Here is a 19,196-nt window from a genome sequence, read left to right as displayed (position 1 = left end):
GAGGCATTCCTTTTAGGTTTAATTACAAATGATATCCCTGAAAATCAAAGGAAAGTATTCCTTTATGCAACAACAGCTGCCAGGATGCTTATAGCTAAAAACTGGAAAGGCAGAAAAATTCCATCAGTGAAAGATTGGCAAGTTAAATTATGTGAATACATAAATCTGGCAAGACTCACAGCTTACATAAGGGGACAATCGGACCAGAAATTATTAAAAGAATGGGGTTGTGCTAAAGAGTATATGAAAAAACATTCTTCTGGAGTTAGTATATTGGTATGTAATGAATGATGCTTTACAGGGTTAAAGGAAAAGAAAAATGGTGTAAAAAAATAAAAAGTACCAAGGTGGAAGTAATCTAATTAGACACAACAATACAGTAAGAGTAAATCTTTTGAGGTCTTAGAACAAAGGAAGGAAGTCAATTTGTGTTTATGTACGTAATGATATGGTTTTTTTTCTGTAGATGTGTGCTTTTTTGTTTTTGTTTAGTTTTGTTTTGTTTCCTCTGTTTTTTCCCCCCTTTTCCTTTTCTTTTCTTTTTTTCTATATGTTCCGGGGATTTTTGTTTGTACAGTATTATTTTGCATTCAATGTTTGTAATTTTTGTTATGATTCTGCATTGAAAATATAAAAAAATCTTTTTTAAAAAAAGAAGAAAGAAAATAGGGACATCCTAAGGAAAAGTGGGACATTCCAGGATCAAATCAGAAACCGGGAAGGGTTCTCCAAATCAGGGATATCCCTGGAAAATATGGACACTTGGAGGGTCTGGCATGCATCACTCTGGTGAGACAAAGTAGGGTGCCTGCCAGCTTACCTGGTAGACAGCCACAGAATTACTGGTAGCTTCTGCAAAGAGAAGTTCTGCCTCTCCAAGCTTTTAGAATTGTTTTTGGGGGGGCAACAAACGTGTAAATGTGAGCAATGTGGTAGACGTCTTATATTTTGAGATCAGCAGCTGCTCAATGGAATGGGGATCCGCTTTGTCCTGCTGATATATCTTGCGCGCTGCTCACCACAAAAACTTTTTGATGGCTTTTTACCCAGGTCCGAAACAAATGGGAACTGTCACTGTTTTTTAGATATGTGATAAGGTCTAAAGGTGCACAGCAGCTACCCTATTAATACCCTTCTTAATGTGCGTTCTAAATTAAGCTCCCTGACACAGCACCAGCTTGTTCTTTATTTCTGTTCCTCTGCCTTAAAAAAGAACTTGCATTTTCTGATCTATGCTAGTTGTGAGGAAACCATAGTTGTTGCATTTTGAAGGGGAACAGTGGATCGTTTCCTTGTTCCTACATCCGACTTTGTCAATCAAGACTGAAAAAGGGCACTCCATTACTGCTTTCTTACGTATAACATTTTATTCTGTGTGAAGACCCCCAAGACCTCCCAAAGAAAGACGCAGTTGACACCAATATTAGTTTAAGGTTATTGGCATAATTTTGGCCACAACTCTATTGATTACAGAATGTGAGTGGTTTGCTTAGGCACTGGTTCGACTAGCTGCACCTACACCTCTGGCAGGGCAGCACTGACTCCTGGGCTCCAGCAGAAGTCAGCCAGGATAAACATCCTGGGGGGGCGTTGGTCCTCCCACAGATGCAACCTCCCCCCAAAATGTTCCCAGGTGCTCTGTTGTGGCCCTAACCCAGAGGTCAGCAAACTTAGAATCATAGAATCATAGAGTTGGAAGAGACCACAAGGGCCATCGAGTCCAACCCCCTGCCAAGCAGGAAACACCATCAGAGCACTCCTGACATATGGTTGTCAAGCCTCTGCTTAAAGACCTCCAAAGTAGGAGACTCCACCACACTCCTTGGCAGCAAATTCCACTGTCGAACTTTTTCAGCAGGGGACCGGTCCACTGTCCCTCAGACCTTGTGGGGGCCAGACTATATTTGGGCGGGGGGGGGGGTTAACAAATTCCTATGCCCCACAAATAACCCAGAGATGTGTTTTAAATAAAAGGACACATTCTACTCATATAAAAACACACTGATTCCCGGACTGTCTGTGGGCCGGATTTAGTAGGCGAGTGTGCCAGATCCAGCCCCTGGCCTTAGTTTGCCTACCCATGCCCTAACCCCTGGAAGGGGATCAGACAGAAGCATGGCGAGCCCCTGGATTCCTTTAACGGAATACCCAATTGCACATTGGGAGGGGCAGGTGTGACAACCTCCCATTCCCTCCACCTTGAACCAATGCCTAACCGCCAAACCTTACCAAGTTGTGATGATTTGCTACGTGGCAGGCGAAACCCAAGTGGCCCCAGCCAATCTGCCAAATGGGGAAATTCCTACTGGGCCCCTGTCCCAAAAACAAATAACCCACGATGGCATTGCCTGAGAAAAGGTAGTTTTGCAGGGAACTGGAGTTCTTCTTAGTACAAACATCTGGCATGTGCTGTGCCTCTGCTGAGCATGCTGAAGACAGAAGCATTCAAGGCACCAAGGAGTAAAAGGGGTGCTTTGTTTACATGTTGAGCATCGGTGAAAAAAATGCAAAGAAAGTTCTGCTAACTTCATAATGTAGCTGAGCATTACGAGTTGAGCAGCTTCACATACCAAGCCAAGTAAATGCAAATTTCAGTGAGGCAAGGCACATTAACTGAGGTACGAAATGTTCAGACGCGATCATGAAAATGTATGCAATGCACATGTAGTTCCAGCCTGAATCTATTCCCATCTTTAAATTGCAAAAGCCTGCAGTCATGGTTTCAGTGTCATATTCTGCTGGCACCTAGCTCTTCTTTTTAGAAAATATGCATGTTTCTTTTACGGTCAGAATAAGGAAGAGTCCCAACTCAAAAGTTTGCATATATCTTACTTGGCCATCATAAAAGTACAGTGGTACCTCAGGTTACAAACACTTTGAGTTACGTTTTTTTCGGGTTACGAATGATATTAACCCGGAAGTGAGTTTTCCGAGCTCTTGGAGGCCTCACCGCTGCCCAGAGCCAAGCCCAGACATCCGTGGGGCCTACGGAGGCTCCGCAAATGGCCTCCAGCTGCGTGAGCTCTCAGAGGCCTCCGTGAATGCTGGAAGCCAAGCCAATTGTGGAAGAGGACCCTGAGCCCCCATCCAAACAATGACTATCATCAGCACAGGTAAGGAAAAAAACACATTTCCATTTTGTAAAGGTAAAGGTAAGGGTACCCCTGCCCGTACGGGCCAGTCTTGACAGACTCTGGGGTTGTGCGCCCATCTCACTCTATAGGCCAGGGGCCAGCGCTGTCCGGAGACACTTCCGGGTCACGTGGCCAGCGTGACAAAGCTGCATCTGGCGAGCCAGCGCAGCACACGGAACGCCGTTTACCTTCCCGCTGGTAAGCGGTCCCTATTTATCTATTTGCACCCGGGGGTGCTTTCGAACTGCTAGGTTGGCAGGCGCTGGGACCGAGCAGCGGGAGCGCACCCCGCCGCGGGGATTCGAACTGCCGACCTTTCGATCGGCAAGCCCTAGGCGCTGAGGCTTTTACCCACAGCGCCACCCGCGTACTGTTTTGTTAATTTCATTTTATGGATCAATGGCCTCTTTAGGTAGTAAAATTCATGTAAAATTGCTGTTTTAGGGGTCGCTTTTCATCGTCTGGTTCCTGTTGAGTGTGTTTCATTTGTTAATTGAGTCCCTCACTGCTAATCAGAGGCTTCTTGTTGAGTCTGCCAACTGTTGAGTCGCAAGCACCCACGCAACACACAAGTTATATTTGGAGGTTTTGTTTTTGCTAATTTTTTGCATTTTGCTTTGTGTGGCGCTTTCGGTTTTTTGACTGTGACTTGACTTGTTCTTCATTTTATGGGACTGACTTGTGACTTCGCTTTTGTGGCTGTGGCTTGTGACTTCATTTTTGTGACTTGTTTTTGTGACTGTGTAGAACCCAGTTCAGCTACTGGTTGATTGTGTGACTGCAGAAATGGATAAAAGCCCCCCATCCAAACTGACTATCATCAGTGCACGTAAGAAAAAAATATGTTAATTTTATCTAAGATACTGTCTTATTTATTTTATAGTACAGTACATTGATTATTGCCTTCATTTTATGGATCAATGGTCTTGTTTTACAGTAAAATTCGTGTTAAATTGCTGTTTTCGGGGGTGTTTTTCATCATCTGGAACGGATCAATACACTTTCCATTACTTTCAATGGGAAAGTCCGCTTCAGGTTAAGAACGCACTTCCGGAACCAATTAAGTACTTAACCTGAGGTACCACTGTATTCTTTTCTGAACTCCCAAGCCTGCTGGAACTCACAGCCATTCAGCTGCTCTTTGAAATGTTGAGCCAGCAACTCTACTGCTCCGTGGGGCTACCATTGTCAAATGGTGATAGACAATGGTGATTACCTGCCAGGGCTGAATAGCTTGGCTGATTTGCGTTTGTATCAACAGCAGGCTGCTGCTAGGCCCTCCCCCTTCAGAATGAGATCTTCATGAGCCTGTATGTGGAAGGACAATAGTGGGATTGCAGCTGAGCTAGCAAGGTTTTAGAGGTGATCGCAAGTTGTGTCCCTTGACTTTTCTTATTCCAGACATGCACTGCATAGGAGTTTCTAAAGAGTATGGGAAGTTCTGAAGCATTAATTGCTTCAAAATACTTCCTCCAATCCTGCCAGCGAATGGGATAAAAGGCATCTCGTGGGACAGCAGTAACACCCTTACAGCTTTTGCTGCTTTGGAGGCTATGGATAGAGCACCACCTCATAAAAACGCGAGTCAGGAGCTCTGGGCCCTGGTGCCCCCAGATCCAGCGGTTGTAGTCCACCACAAAGTCCTGCATGCAAAGCTCTATAAACTTGTGTTTGGGCTCAAACGAGAGAAAGGCACCATTAAGTAAATATTTGGACTGCGTACCAAGCACATTGGTGAGGTTATTTAAGTTCTTGAGGACTATGAAGTCTGTGTCTAAATAGATGCCACCAAGTTTCCACATGATGGCGATTCGGCATGCATCAGAAAGGATGGGCAAGAAATATGGCTCCCACCTCTGCTGAGCCACTGAGTACCAGCCAGCGAGGGGGGTGTTAGAGAAAAGGTTAATCAAGTCCAAATGTTTGAATTCAATGTTGGGGAAACAGCTAAGCAAGGAGAAGGCCACATGTTTGGGCAAAGTCTTATTGTAGCTTGCTAAACCCTTCATAAGAACAATGATTCTGGACTCAGGGTGAACCCTGGCTGCTGATTCAACAGAACACATAAACAGGAAGTTTGGATTCATTCGTTCCGATGTCTCTACAAAGTATATGTCTTTGTGTGATGAAGGAGGCCATCTGGATGAAGGAGTGGGAAGAGGAGGACACTTAACCTCTGTAGGCAAACTGTAGTGCTGTCTCTTGTCTTGGGCATCCTGGGTGATTCTCCAGTAGAACATGATACAGATGAAGGACATGAACTTAAAGATGATGATGCACACAGCCCAGAGTTTGTAGTTTGAAGTCAACTTGATTAATTTCAGTATGCAGGTAGGCACTTTCCACATCGTCTACTCACTACAGAGTTTTGAACTTGAAAGAAAACCAAAATGAGCTGCAAGCAAACAAACAAACCAAATGAATTAATAACTTGATTAATAAATAAGGAGTGAAATAAATACAAAGTGGCAACATAAATTGCTGATCATGATTACAACTGAGGTGATCCCCCCCCCGAAAATTAGCTACCCCTCCCAGTTTGGTGCCATCTGCAAATTTGATGAGCATACCCTCATTTCCTTCATCCAAGTTAGATAATGATGTTGGACAACAACAGGCCCAGGACAGAACCCTGAAGCACCTCACCTGACACTTTGCCCCAGGAAGATGAAGAACCATTCGTGAGTACTCTTTGTTCGATCAGTCAACCAGCTACAAATCCACCTAACAGTCATAGAGCCCACATTTTACCAGCTTCCTCACAAGAATATCATGGGGGACTCTGTCAAAAACTTTACTGAAATCAAAATACACTATATCCACAGCATTCCCCTGATCCACCAAGATTGTAACTCAATAAAAAAAGAAAAGACCTTTATAGGACTATTATAGACTATTATAGGACCTTTCCTGGAATCAATGTCAAGCTCACCGGTTAGTAGTTACCTGGGTCTTCTTTTTTCCCTTTTTGAAGATTTTGGAGACAACGTTTGCCCACCTCCAGTCTTCAGGGGCTTCACCTGTTCTCCAAGGATTCTCAAAGATTAAAGGCAATCAACAGATCATTGATTCCCATAATCTCTCATCACTAGTCATGCTGACTGGGGCTGAACCCAGCAATACTTGGAGGTGGGAAGATTCTTCTCCAGAGAAATAACCCAGAGATGCATTTTAAATAGGACACATTCTAATCATGTAAAAACACACTGTGGGCTGGATTTAGAAGGCGACTGGGCCAGATCCAGCCCCCAGGCCTTAGTTTGCCTACCTACCCATGCCCTAACCCCTGGAAGGGGATTGGACAGAAGCATCGTGAGCGCCTGGATTCCTTTAACGGAATACCCGATCGCACATTGGGAGGGGCGGGTGTGACAACCTCACCTCCCCTCCACCTTGAACCAATGCCTAATCGCCAAACCTTACCAAGTTGTGATGATTTGCTACATGACAGGCGAAACCCAAGTGGCACCAGCCAATCCGTCAAATGGGAAAATTCCTACCGGGCCCCTGTCCCAAAAGCAGACGACCCACGACGGCATAGCAAGGTCATAGCAAGACCTTAAATATAGGGAGGGTGGTGAACGAGGCGCTAAGAGGAAGCTCAAAGCTACGTGCAGCGGCATAAATAGGTCCCCCGGCTGCAAATTCTCTCAACCCCATTGGCCAGACTTCTCCCAGCAACCGAGGGACCCAATCGGGTTGTTGTGGCTATCCAATCGCTCCCCCCCAAAACGGTGAGGTCAGTCTTGGAGATCTCACCGGAAACACGTGCCCTCCGTCATGAGGACACAATTTCTAGAACCAGTGGAGGCAGACCACTTACTTTTTTCCGGTGCATGTTCAGACAGGAAAAGGGAAGAGTTATCAATGTGTATCAAGTAACTTCTCCCACCCTTGAGGACAGCAGGATCTAGAACCAATCTAGATTGAAAGTGGCGTGTCAAGGATGAGCGTAGACGATTCCAGATTGGGAAACTACATTTTTGTCCTCCAAATAGCTGTGTGTGTGTGCAGCCTCAATCTACTGGCAAGAGTAGATTGTTTTTTCCATTTAACTTCTTTTTTTTAAAAAAAATCCATCCTGAGGAAGTGATCGGCACAACAAAAAAGCTTTCATATGCAACACTGACTAGTCAAAACAAAGGCATCATTTTGATGTGTCTTTTGTCTTTTCCAGCCATGTATTGTCGGGAACAAAAACAGGGTTTATTTAGTTACAAGCATGGCTGCTGTTGACTTAGTGGGTCACAAGTTATGGAAATCTGCACCAGTTGCTTCCAATCTCTTGATCCCAAGCAGAAAAGAAACTTTCTAAAGCATATTGTTATGTACTGAGTTGAATAGGATCCAAACTGAAGCAGTCTGATTGGTCCTAGAACAATAGGATCCAAATTGCAGCAGTCTGATTAGTCCTAGAACAATAGGATTCAGAATGCAGCAGTCTGATTGGTCCTAGAACAATGCAGCAGTATGATTGGTTGGCAGGAACCACCCAATCCTGCTCCAGATAGAAGTGAATCCACAACCTGATTGGCTTACAGTAGAATTCTGGAATTAGCCAATCATGTGCAGCCCATTGTGTAAATATTGTATATAAGCAGATACTGTGAGGGGACATTCATTCATTCCTCCTCACCACTATGAGCTGAATAAAGAGCATGAAATCACTTTGCGACTCTGAGTATATTTCACATATTAAAAAGAAAAGGCCACAGACAATATTATTTTCTTTCTCATAAACATTTGAAAGAAGGAAATGGATAGATTTTTCATTGGCTCAACATACTATTTCTCAAAGGCAATTTGTCTGGAAATGGCAGTAGTGACTGTTAACCTAAACATTAGAATTTGAAGGCATGACTTTAAAAAATGACAGCACTGATATTAAAAAGTCTTCTCACTTTTCTGTGAGAATATCTGCCCCTGCCTAAACCACAGTGCTGTAATAATACCTTCCATGCCACTCTCCTGAAAGGAGGGATCCCATGTTTGGAGCAGAGGTGATGAATGGCAGTCATTCCCTCAACATGGCTTTCATATCCAGCCTGAGCACCTGGGCCAGCCAAAGTGAGTACCTGCCTGTTGCCATAAACCATGGAAAGGACTTTAACAAAATACGGTAATAATAAATGTGTAGGAGAGAATGACTACTTTCTGGAGGAGTTTTATGTATTTATGAAGTACAGAAGAAAGTAAGCATGATAAAAGAAGTCAAATGCAAAAAATCTGCTCTTTTTCCAAAGTTGCTGCAATGATTGCAAAGAGCTTGGAAAGGAGCTGCCAGCCAGCCAAACTGTTTTTCTTGTAATCTCAAAAGGAAAGAATGAGAACAACAGCTTTTAGCAAATAACCCTCACACTTGTTTCTCTGAATTTTTGTACCAAAAGGAGAGCTGGAATGTTTTCCCCAATCCCCTTAATGTTCTCTTTCTTTTAAAAACCATTTTGCTGTGGTTCATTTCCCCATCTCTGCTGCAGTGCCATTTGCAGGGGGGAATGGCCGCTTGTTTTTATTATTCTTATTATTATTATTATTATTATTATTATTATTATTATTATTATTATTATTATTATTATATGTACCCAACCCATCTGCCTGACTGGGTTGCCCCAGCCACTATATAAAAACATAGCAAAATGTTAAACCTTTAAAAAGCTTCACCAAACAGGTCTGTCTTCAGGTTTAGAATATTCAGCATGGTTTCCACCCAGAAATTCTTCTCCCATGCAGAATGTTAAAGAACATTTTATGCAGGCACAGGTTTAACATTCAGCTGGCCATGCATTCAAACCTTGCTCATGCTCAGTAACAACCACTACTAGGCTTTTATTCTTTGTTGGTTTTGCTGCAGCCAGCTAACAATGCGGCTACCCCTCTGGTATCCTCAAGGTGTTTGCTGTGGGATGATGTGAACCACAAAGCTGACCACGTTGTAGGTTCATGTACAGAAGTTCTGAGATGTTAAGCCTTGCCCTCGATAAAACTCTCATTGGCTTCTGTGCACTACAAGGTCAGGCCACACAAAGCAGCTTTTATTCAGTTGGCATCCTTTTCTATCTGGGCCAAATCTCTTGACTTTTTTTTTTTAATTTAAAAAAAACCACACGGCTGTGTCCCCCATCCAGGTTTACAACTCACTCTTGGTTTCAGGCTCTTTGATTCTGGAAAGGGCTATTGAGCTTCCAAGCAGTTCTCCACCATGGATGAAAGGCAGCTGAAACCAGTCTGTATCTTCTAGACACGAGGCAGTATTAGCAAAAATGATGCCAACGTTACAATAGAACGCTTGAGGCAGGGGTAAAACTAGGCGTAAAGGAGTGGAGGGGGAAAGCCTTGACTGAGTAAAGGGGAGGCTACACTCCTTTCCTTAAATGCAGTGGTTTTGAATAGCCCTATTCTATAGAACAGGGGTCTGCAACCTTTAAGACAAAAAGAGCCACTTGGACCCGTTTCCGAAGAAAATAAAACTGGGAGCCGCAAAACTCGTCATTATAAAAATAACTTTTTTGTCACCTTTTTATTATTTCTTTGTTTGACCCCTTAGAATTACTCCTCCTCATAGAAATAAACGTTAAATTAACAAGTTACCTTTTTTGTTGTGTGTGTGTTCTTCACTCCCCTTCAAAACAGTGACCAGCGTACATGCCCCCTTTCAATGCAGTGACCAGCGTACATGCCCCTTACAATGTAGCGGGCGGGTGGGAAGGTGACGTTGGGACGGTGCGTGACAAACGCACACACCGCCTCCATGCGACGTCACAGCCAGTACAGCGCCCGCCACAGTGGGGAGTGTCGGGGCGCACAATGCGCCTCCTCCCCTCACTAGTATCCGCCCCGGAGCCGCAGCAAAGGTGTAAAAGAGCCACATGCGACTCCGGAGCCACGGGTTGCCGACCCCTGCTATAGAATCATAGAATTCTAGAGATTGTAGAGTCATCCAGTCCAACCCCATGCAGGAATCTCAGCTAAACATCCTTGACTGATGGCCATCCAACCTCTGCTTAAAAACTTCCAAGGAAGAAGAGTCCACCACCTCCCGAGTATTCCACTGTCAAACAGCTCTTACTGTTAGAAAGTTCTTCCTGAAGTTTAGCTGGAATCTCTTTTCTTGTAACTTCAATCCATTGGTTTGGGTGCTATTCTCCAGAGCACAATATAGTCAAACCTTGGTTCCCGAATGCCTTAGTTGCCAAACAAATCGGCTCCCAAATGCCACAAACCTGGAAGTAAGTGTCCCGGTTTGCGAACATTTTTCGGAAGCCGAACATCTGATGCGGCTTCCGCTTGAGTGCAGGGAGCTCCTACAGCCAATCGGAAGCCACGCCTTAGTTTTCAAATGGTTTCAGGAGTCGAATGGACTCCTGGAATGGATTAAGTTTGAGAACCAAGGTACTACTGTAGTTGAAACTGACCAGGGAGCTTTTGGTCTAGTAACTACCGCTCCCCCTCTCTTTTCTCATTTCAAAATCTTCCCAAATTCCTCCTGCCGTTGCTCTCATCTTTCCTCCTAAGGTTGCCACTTCTTGAGAAAGAGAGAAATTAAAATACCAATTTTAATTGCACTTGGGTGCAAGTCAACAGATGCAGAAACTGTTTGCAGCTTAGAGAACTGAAGTCAAATCTGGCGACCAAAAATATCAAAAGCAAACTGGTATGCTTTAAACCAGCCAACTTACAATCTTAAACTTTGCTCTTTTTTTCTTTGCTAAGCATCACGTTACTCTTTAAAGACATTCCACAATAGCAGAGCATCAGATAACAATAGTTATAGCAGATTCTAAGACCCTGGCGACATTGTAAAGCGGAAAGCTGAGCAGCTTCTTGAACACTGCCAAATCAGATATGGAAGCCCTACCTCCAAGAAGCCAAGTCTTCCTTCTGCCTTTTACTCCAGCTACCTGGTTGCGTTTGCAGTCAGTGCACCTGCAATTTATATGAGAACACTTCGCAGTACAGTTTACAGGAAACGCTTACGCAAGACAGATTTCAGCAATGCCACTTAGGCTTAAGCGTGCTTTATCTGCCTGTTAGAGTGTATAACTGAAAGAAAGGCACACAGTTCAAATGCGCGTGGAGCAGGGTTTATAAACTGCAAGAAAATGGCCGTGTACCCAGTTCCAGAGTTGAGAGGAGTTGCGGCTGGTCACATCAGGCCCCCGGCCCCCAGGGAGCAATGTCTGACCAGGTGGCCAGCAGTTGGGAAATCCCGAAATGGTCGTGTGGAAAGGACTTTGCCTCCAATCAGATTGGCCTCGTTTGCACATTTTGCCCTACCCATAATAATAGTCACAACTTTGGTGGATAAGGCATGGGGGGGGGGATGGGAATAAGAAGTCCCAAGGAAAGAAGAATGGATACAAAAACTTATGGAATATGCAGAACTGGTGAAACTTACCCGAAAAATAAGAAATCAAGACAATCTTTTTACAAAAGAATGGGAATGTTTTATTGAATATTTAAAAATTAACTGTAAACAGATAAGAACATTGGCAGGATTGTTGTAATAACCTGCAGTTCCAAATTAACTTAATTTAATAAATGAGTAAATTAAGTTACTTTGGAATATGCAGAAAATATTTTTAAAAATAATTTAAGGAACCGCAGACAGAGGGGGAGAGAAGTCAAGTTTTGAGATGTTAAAATGATTGTAAAATTATTGTTGAAACTGAAAATCATAAAAAAGATAAGGCTTTAGGTGAAATCCCTTAGTCTAACATCTGGCAGGGTACCGCCTCACCCCCACCTCGGAACAGTGTGATCACAGGGGTACCCCGTTGGAGGGGTCTAGTTGGAAGTGTCTGTCCAAAAGCCAAGGCCATCCGTGTAGACCTATGTCTCGTGATGGACACACAGATCCCAAGATCAGCCCTGCCAAGTTTCAGCCCTCCAGCGGGCTAAGCCAAATCCCTAAGCCAAATCCTACCTACATCTGGAATCAATAAAGCTGTGGCTAATTTTAAACCCCAAAACATTGTCTTGTCCAGTTTGTTCGCCATCTTAGGATGGGCCTTTCTCCCAGGGGAGGAGACACTGCTGCTATAAGAATTTTAAGGTTATATATATATATATATATATGCTTTCGTAGATTTTCACGGGTACAGGAATGCAGGTTTTGGTGTCTTCGGGTGTCTTCCCGTGTAAGAGTTGGGGTGTCTAGGCGACGTTTCGACGAGGTCTCACTCGTCATCTTCAGGCTGGTGCTTTCGGCTTCTTGTTACTGGAACAGAGCAGGATCTCAGTGTTTGAGTTCCTATAAATACTGTTGAGGGGGTGTGGTGTATAGCCTCCGACGTTCTGGGCAGAGAGGAAGTTCCCAGGTTAGTGTGACTTTTCTTCTTTTGTTCCTTAATTACTTGAGGGATATCTTGAGTGATTTCTTGAGTGATATTCTGAGTACCACTTAGGAGGGTCATTAAGTGTGGATTAGTTGCTAAAGCTTTCGTGTCTTGACCTCTTGAGCTTGTGAAGAGTTTTTCTGAGAAGATGGCTGTACTGCACTTAGTTGTGCTCTGGCTTGGCTTCGTGTATAGGGGCGAGCTGTGGTTTTGTGCCCTGTGCCAGCCAGATCTGTGTAGGGATTGCAGGGGGGTGCAGCATCCGGAGGTGCCACTATGGTTTGGCTACTGGATGGTGTCTGTAATTTATCTGTGGAGAGGGTCTGGGTTTGGGTCTGGTGTGGTTGATTGGTGATGGCGTTCTGTGTGCCTCTGGTTCTGGTGTCGGTTTTTGTGGGGAGGGCTAATTTCCAGATGTCTGGCAGGCGGGACGTGTCGTCACGCTTGTTCATGTTGTGAGGGTGTTTCTCTATCTCGATGGCTTCCATGATTATTCTCTTGTGGTGATGTTCCATGTTAAAGAGCAATTTGGAATCTGCAAAATTAATTTCGTGTCCTGTTTCTTTCATGTGTTGGAAAAGAGAGGAAGTTTTTTCTTCTTTTTTGACGGCATTCTTGTGTTCTGCGATACGTGCATTTATTCGTCTGTTTGTTTGTCCAATGTACGTGGCTGGGCAGACTTTGCAGGGTATTTCATAGACCCCTTGGTTTTCCAACTGGATTTTATCTTTGGGGTTTCTGAGGATATTGGCTATTTTTTGGTTGGTGCAAAAGGCTGTTTTGATATTGTGTTTATGGAGGATTTTGCTAATTTTATCTGTAGTGCCCTTGATATAAGGAAGGAGGGCCATGCCATTGTTTTCTTCTGTGTCTTGGTTTTTGGGGGGTGTTTCTTTTTGGATTAGCTTCGTAACCCTGTTTTGCTGGTATCCACTGGCGATTAACACATTTGAGAGATTCTGTAACTCAGTTGTCAAGTGGTCTTTGTCAGCCAGGCGTTTGGTTCTGGAGATGAGAGTCTTGGCTACGGAGTTTATTTGTGCAGGATGGTGGTGTGATTGTGCATGTAAGTAGCGGTTGGTGTGTGTTTTTTTCCGGTAGATAGTGTGTCCTAGGGAGCCATCAGGTTTTTTGTAGATTAGGACGTCAAGGAAGGGAAGTTGGTTGTTGGCTTCTATTTCCATAGTGAATTGTATTTTGGGGTGTAGGCTGTTGAGATGTGTGAGGAAGCTATCTAGTTTTTCTTTCCCGTGTGGCCAAATTACAAAGGTGTCGTCAACATATCTGAGCCAAAGTTTGGGTTTGTGTTCTGACTTGTCTAAAGCATTGGTTTCAAAGTGTTCCATGTACAAATTTGCGATGACCGGTGAGAGGGGTGATCCCATAGGTGCTCCTTCTATCTGTTTGTATCTTTGTCCATTGTGGATGAAGTACGTGTTGGTTAGGCAGTGGTTGGTCAGGTCCAGGATGTATTCGGGGGGATTGTATTTGTTTTGAATGGCTGTCAAGGCTTCATTAATGGGCACTTGTGTGAAGAGAGATACAACATCGAAGCTCACAAGTAGGTCATCGGGATGTAGGTTTTGCTTCTTTATTGTTTCTATGAACTGGAAGGAGTTAGTAACGTGTGAAGCGATGGATTCTGCATAGGGCTGAAGTTGCTTAGCGAGAAATTTAGCGAGATTTTGTAGAGGTGAGCCTATGGAGCTGACTATTGGTCTGAGTGGTGTTCCTTCTTTGTGTATCTTGGGGAGACCGTAGAGTTTGGGGCATCTGGATGATTTTTCTCTGGGGATGATTCTTAGCTGGATTTCTTCACTGATAGGAGAGGCTTTTATTTTGGATTTGGTGGTTTTTTCCAGATAGGTGGTGGGATCTGTTTTTATAGGTTGGTAGGTAGGGTCTTGGAGTAGATTTGATAGTTTTGCTTGGTAGTCCGATGTGTTCATCACAACAGTGGCATTACCTTTGTCTGCTGGGAGAATGATTATGTTGTTGTCTTTCCTCAGGTTGGTGAGTGCTTTCTGTTCTTCTTTGTGTAAATTGCTTCTGGGTGGTTTGCTGGAGCAGAGGATGTTGGTGACTTCAAGTCTGATTTTATTGGCTTCATCTGGGTTGATTTTGGTTAGGCTAGCTTCGACTCCGCATATGATGTTTTCCGTGGGGATGCGTCTCGGGGCGACTGCAAAGTTGAAACCTTTGGAGAGTACTTTGGTTTCAGTTGAGGTGAGGATCCTGTCTGATATGTTATGTACTGTTTGTTTCATGGGTTGTTGTGGAGGGTGGCTGGGCTTCTGGCGTTTCTCTAGTTTGTGGAGTTTGTTGGTGTGTCTGTCTGTCTTATGTGAGGTCTCAGTTTCAGCTCTCCAGACGGCTAGTTGTTTGCATTTGTCCCAAAGTGCAGGGTGGATTTTGTTACAGAGTTTGAGGTGAAGAGTGAGCAGATCTTTGTTGGTTTGGTTTAGTAGGTATCTTTTCTTATGTATTTCGTTTCTGATTAGGGATAGTTCAGTTCGTTTCAGGATCCTTTCGGTAGCTGGGGTTTTAGAGTGGAATTTAAGTTGGAAGCATGTGGGAATTAAGTTGTTGTCTCGGCAGTTGCGTAGGAACAAGAGATCACATAGGATGGTGGCTCTTCGGATTTCTAGTTTCTCGTAGGTTCTTGTCAGCTGGAAGGTTTCCTCCCCGTAGAGGTGAGATATTTGCTTTCGTAGATTTTCACGGGTACAGGAATGCAGGTTTTCGACGAGGTCTCACTCGTCATCTTCAGGCTGGTGCTTTCGGCTTCTTGTTACTGGAACAGAGAAGGATCTCAGTGTTTGAGTTCCTATAAATACTGTTGAGGGGGTGTGGTGTATAGCCTCCGACGTTCTGGTACTCAGAATATCACTCAAGAAATCACTCAAGATATCCCTCAAGTAATTAAGGAACAAAAGAAGAAAAGTCACACTAACCTGGGAACTTCCTCTCTGCCCAGAACGTCGGAGGCTATACACCACACCCCCTCAACAGTATTTATAGGAACTCAAACACTGAGATCCTGCTCTGTTCCAATAACAAGAAGCCGAAAGCACCAGCCTGAAGATGACGAGTGAGACCTCGTCGAAACGTCGCCTAGACACCCCAACTCTTACACGGGTAGACACCCGAAGACACCAAAACCTGCATATATATATATATATATATATATATATATATATATATATATATATTAGATGTTCATAAATGTACCTAGCAAACACATACAAATATGTAAACCACATGCCTGAAACCCACAGAAAAGTCCTGAAACCATTTTCTCTCTCCCAAAATGACCTCAAATATTTCTCTGCAAGGTCAAAGGAAGTGGGAAATCTCCCCATTCTCTCTTTCACAAATCCTGTCTTAAGGGCACATTTAAGATATGAATAGGGCGAGCCTGTGACCTGTGATCTGGATTCAGGAATTGAGTAGTTACCATAACAAAAGAGTGGCCAGGATGCCCAGGTAATCCAATCAGGTAGCCTGGCAGACAGGAAGAAACAACACACCCAGATTTCTGCCCCTTTTCGGATGTATTAAGGGGGTGCTCACAGGCTACACCCCTTCTGTGATGTATGTATGATGTTTCTGGGGGGTGGTCTTGGATGCCAGGGCGGGCAATTTAAAATGTCTATATAAGGGCTTGCACCCATGGCTCGGGGTCCCTCCCCCCCTCCTGTGTGGGGCAGGGAGCACCCTGTTGCAACAGCTTTAATAAAGATCAGGCTTACTAGCTGCTTTGCTTCTCAATATTCTCTGGTTGGTCTCTGTTATTTTCTCCTACTGACAGAGAACCTACAGAAGGTCTCTATATGGGCTCTTGGGTACCCCATAAGGGAAAAGGAGCAGTTTTTGTTTACAACACTGCAAGTGGGACTGCAATGCATTTACATTTGTAATCGAACCTACCTACTTTTTGGTGTCAGCTGTGAACAAGTACATTCCATCTGAAGAGCATTTACCATATTTTTTGCCCTATAGGACGCAATTTTCCCCCTCCAAAAATGAAGGGGAAATGTGTGTGCGTCCTATGGGGCAAATGCAGGCTTTCGCTGAAGCCTGGAGAGCGAGAGGGGTCGGCTCCGAGGGTTGTGCAGAGCTGTTTTGACTGTGACTTGACTTGTTCTTCATTTTATGGGACTGACTTGTGACTTCGCTTTTGTGACTGTCGCTTGTGACTTCATTTTTGTGACTTGTTTTTGTGACTGTGTAGAACCCAGTTCAGCTACTGGTTGATTGTGTGACTGCAGAAATGGATAAAAGCCCCCCCATCCAAACTGACTATCATCAGTGCACGTAAGAAAAAAATATGTTAATTTTATCTAAGATACTGTCTTATTTATTTTATAGTACAGTACATTGATTATTGCCTTCATTTTATGGATCAATGGTCTTGTTTTACAGTAAAATTCGTGTTAAATTGCTGTTTTCGGGGTGTTTTTCATCATCTGGAACGGATCAATACACTTTCCATTACTTTCAATGGGAAAGTCCGCTTCAGGTTAAGAACGCACTTCCGGAACCAATTAAGTACTTAACCTGAGGTACCACTGTATTCTTTTCTGAACTCCCAAGCCTGCTGGAACTCACAGCCATTCAGCTGCTCTTTGAAATGTTGAGCCAGCAACTCTACTGCTCCGTGGGGCTACCATTGTCAAATGGTGATAGACAATGGTGATTACCTGCCAGGGCTGAACAGCTTGGCTGATTTGCGTTTGTATCAACAGCACGCTGCTGCTAGGCCCTGCCCCTTCAGAATGAGATCTTCATGAGCCTGTATGTGGAAGGACAATAGTGGGATTGCAGCTGAGCTAGCAAGGTTTTAGAGGTGATCGCAAGTTGTGTCCCTTGACTTTTCTTATTCCAGACATGCACTGCATAGGAGTTTCTAAAGAGTATGGGAAGTTCTGAAGCATTAATTGCTTCAAAATACTTCCTCCAATCCTGCCAGCGAATGGGATAAAAGGCATCTCGTGGGACAGCAGTAACACCCTTACAGCTTTTGCTGCTTTGGAGGCTATGGATAGAGCACCACCTCATAAAAACGCGAGTCAGGAGCTCTGGGCCCTGGTGCCCCCAGATCCATCGGTTGTAGTCCACCACAAAGTCCTGCATGCAAAGCTCTATAAACTTGTGTTTGGGCTCAAACAAGAGAAAGGCACCATTAAGCAATGATTCTGGACTCAGGGTGAACCCTGGCTGCTGATTCAACAGAACACATAAACAGGAAGTTTGGATTCATTCGTTCCGATGTTTCTACAAAGTATATGTCTTTGTGTGATGAAGGAGGCCATCTGGATGAAGGAGTGGGAAGAGGAGGACACTTAACCTCTGTAGGCAAACTGTAGTGCTGTCTCTTGTCTTGGGCATCCTGGGTGATTCTCCAGTAGAACATGATACAGATGAAGGACATGAACTTAAAGATGATGATGCACACAGCCCAGAGTTTGTAGTTTGAAGTCAACTTGATTAATTTCAGTATGCAGGTAGGCACTTTCCACATCGTCTACTCACTACAGAGTTTTGAACTTGAAGGAAAACCAAAATGAGCTGCAAGCAAACAAACAAACCAAATGAATTAATAACTTGATCAATAAATAAGGAGTGAAATAAATACAAAGTGGCAACATAAAGTGCTGATCATGATTACAACTGAGGTGACCCCCCCCCCCCGAAAATTAGCTACCCCTCCCAGTTTGGTGCCATCTGCAAATTTGATGAGCATACCCTCATTTCCTTCATCCAAGTTGGATAATGATGTCAGACAACAACAGGCCCAGGACAGAACCCTGAAGCACCTCACCTGACACTTTGCCCCAGGAAGACGAAGAACCATTCGTGAGTACTCTTTGTTCGATCAGTCAACCAGCTACAAATCCACCTAACAGTCATAGAGCCCACATTTTACCAGCTTCCTCACAAGAATATCATGGGGGACTCTGTCAAAAACTTTACTGAAATCAAAATACACTATATCCACAGCATTCCCCTGATCCACCAAGATTGTAACTCAATAAAAAAAGAAAAGACCTTTATAGGACTATTATAGACTATTATAGGACCTTTCCTGGAATCAATGTCAAGCTCACCGGTTAGTAGTTACCTGGGTCTTCTTTTTTCCCTTTTTGAAGATTTTGGAGACAACGTTTGCCCACCTCCAGTCTTCAGGGGCTTCACCTGTTCTCCAAGGATTCTCAAAGATTAAAGGCAATCAATAGATCATTGATTCCCATAATCTCTCATCACTAGTCATGCTGACTGGGGCTAAACCCAGCAATACTTGGAGGTGGGAAGATTCTTCTCCAGAGAAATAACCCAGAGATGCATTTTAAATAGGACACATTCTACTCATGTAAAAACACACCGTGGGCTGGATTTAGAAGGCGATTGGGCCAGATCCAGCCCCCAGGCCTTAGTTTGCCTACCTACCCATGCCCTAACTCTTGGAAGGGGATTGGACAGAAGCATGGTGAGCACCTGGATTCCTTTAATGGAATACCCGATCGCACATTGGGAGGGGCGGGTGTGACAACCTCCCCTCCCCTCCACCTTGAACCAATGCCTAACCGCCAAACCTTACCAAGTTGTGATGATTTGCTACGTGGCAGGCGAAACCCAAGTGGCACCAGCCAATCCGCCAAATGGGAAAATTCCTACCGGGCCCCTGTCCCAAAAGCAGACGACCCACGACGGCATAGCAAGGTCA

General features: G+C 44.1%; 1 protein-coding gene and 1 pseudogene across 2 annotated transcripts; both read right to left on the bottom strand.

Annotated features, from left to right (window-relative positions):
- Positions 1–3,507: 3,507 nt before the first annotated feature.
- LOC310706998 (lactosylceramide 4-alpha-galactosyltransferase-like) lies at positions 3,508–5,531 on the bottom strand. The gene is made up of 2 exons (XM_083503541.1): positions 3,875–5,531; positions 3,508–3,833 (listed from the first exon to the last, which is right to left on the bottom strand). The coding sequence occupies exon 1, from the start codon at positions 5,480–5,482 to the stop codon at positions 4,421–4,423; it is 1,062 nt and encodes a 353-aa protein (XP_083359667.1). The 5' UTR covers positions 5,483–5,531; the 3' UTR covers positions 3,508–3,833; positions 3,875–4,420.
- An 11,396-nt stretch (positions 5,532–16,927) lies between these two features.
- LOC310707589 (lactosylceramide 4-alpha-galactosyltransferase-like) lies at positions 16,928–18,036 on the bottom strand (annotated as a pseudogene). Its single transcript has one exon. The product of its transcript is annotated as a lactosylceramide 4-alpha-galactosyltransferase-like (transcript).
- Positions 18,037–19,196: the final 1,160 nt, after the last annotated feature.

Source organism: Podarcis liolepis (genome assembly GCF_965112155.1).
Source record: "Podarcis liolepis genome assembly, chromosome: 5".
Taxonomy (NCBI): Eukaryota; Metazoa; Chordata; class Lepidosauria; order Squamata; family Lacertidae; genus Podarcis; species Podarcis liolepis.
This window is presented reverse-complemented; position numbering and strand designations above follow the sequence as displayed.

Excerpts from the sequence above, each read along its gene's own strand:
- LOC310706998 (XM_083503541.1), bottom strand. The coding sequence starts at position 5,482 with ATGTGGAAAGTGCCTACCTGCATACTGAAATTAATCAAGTTGACTTCA.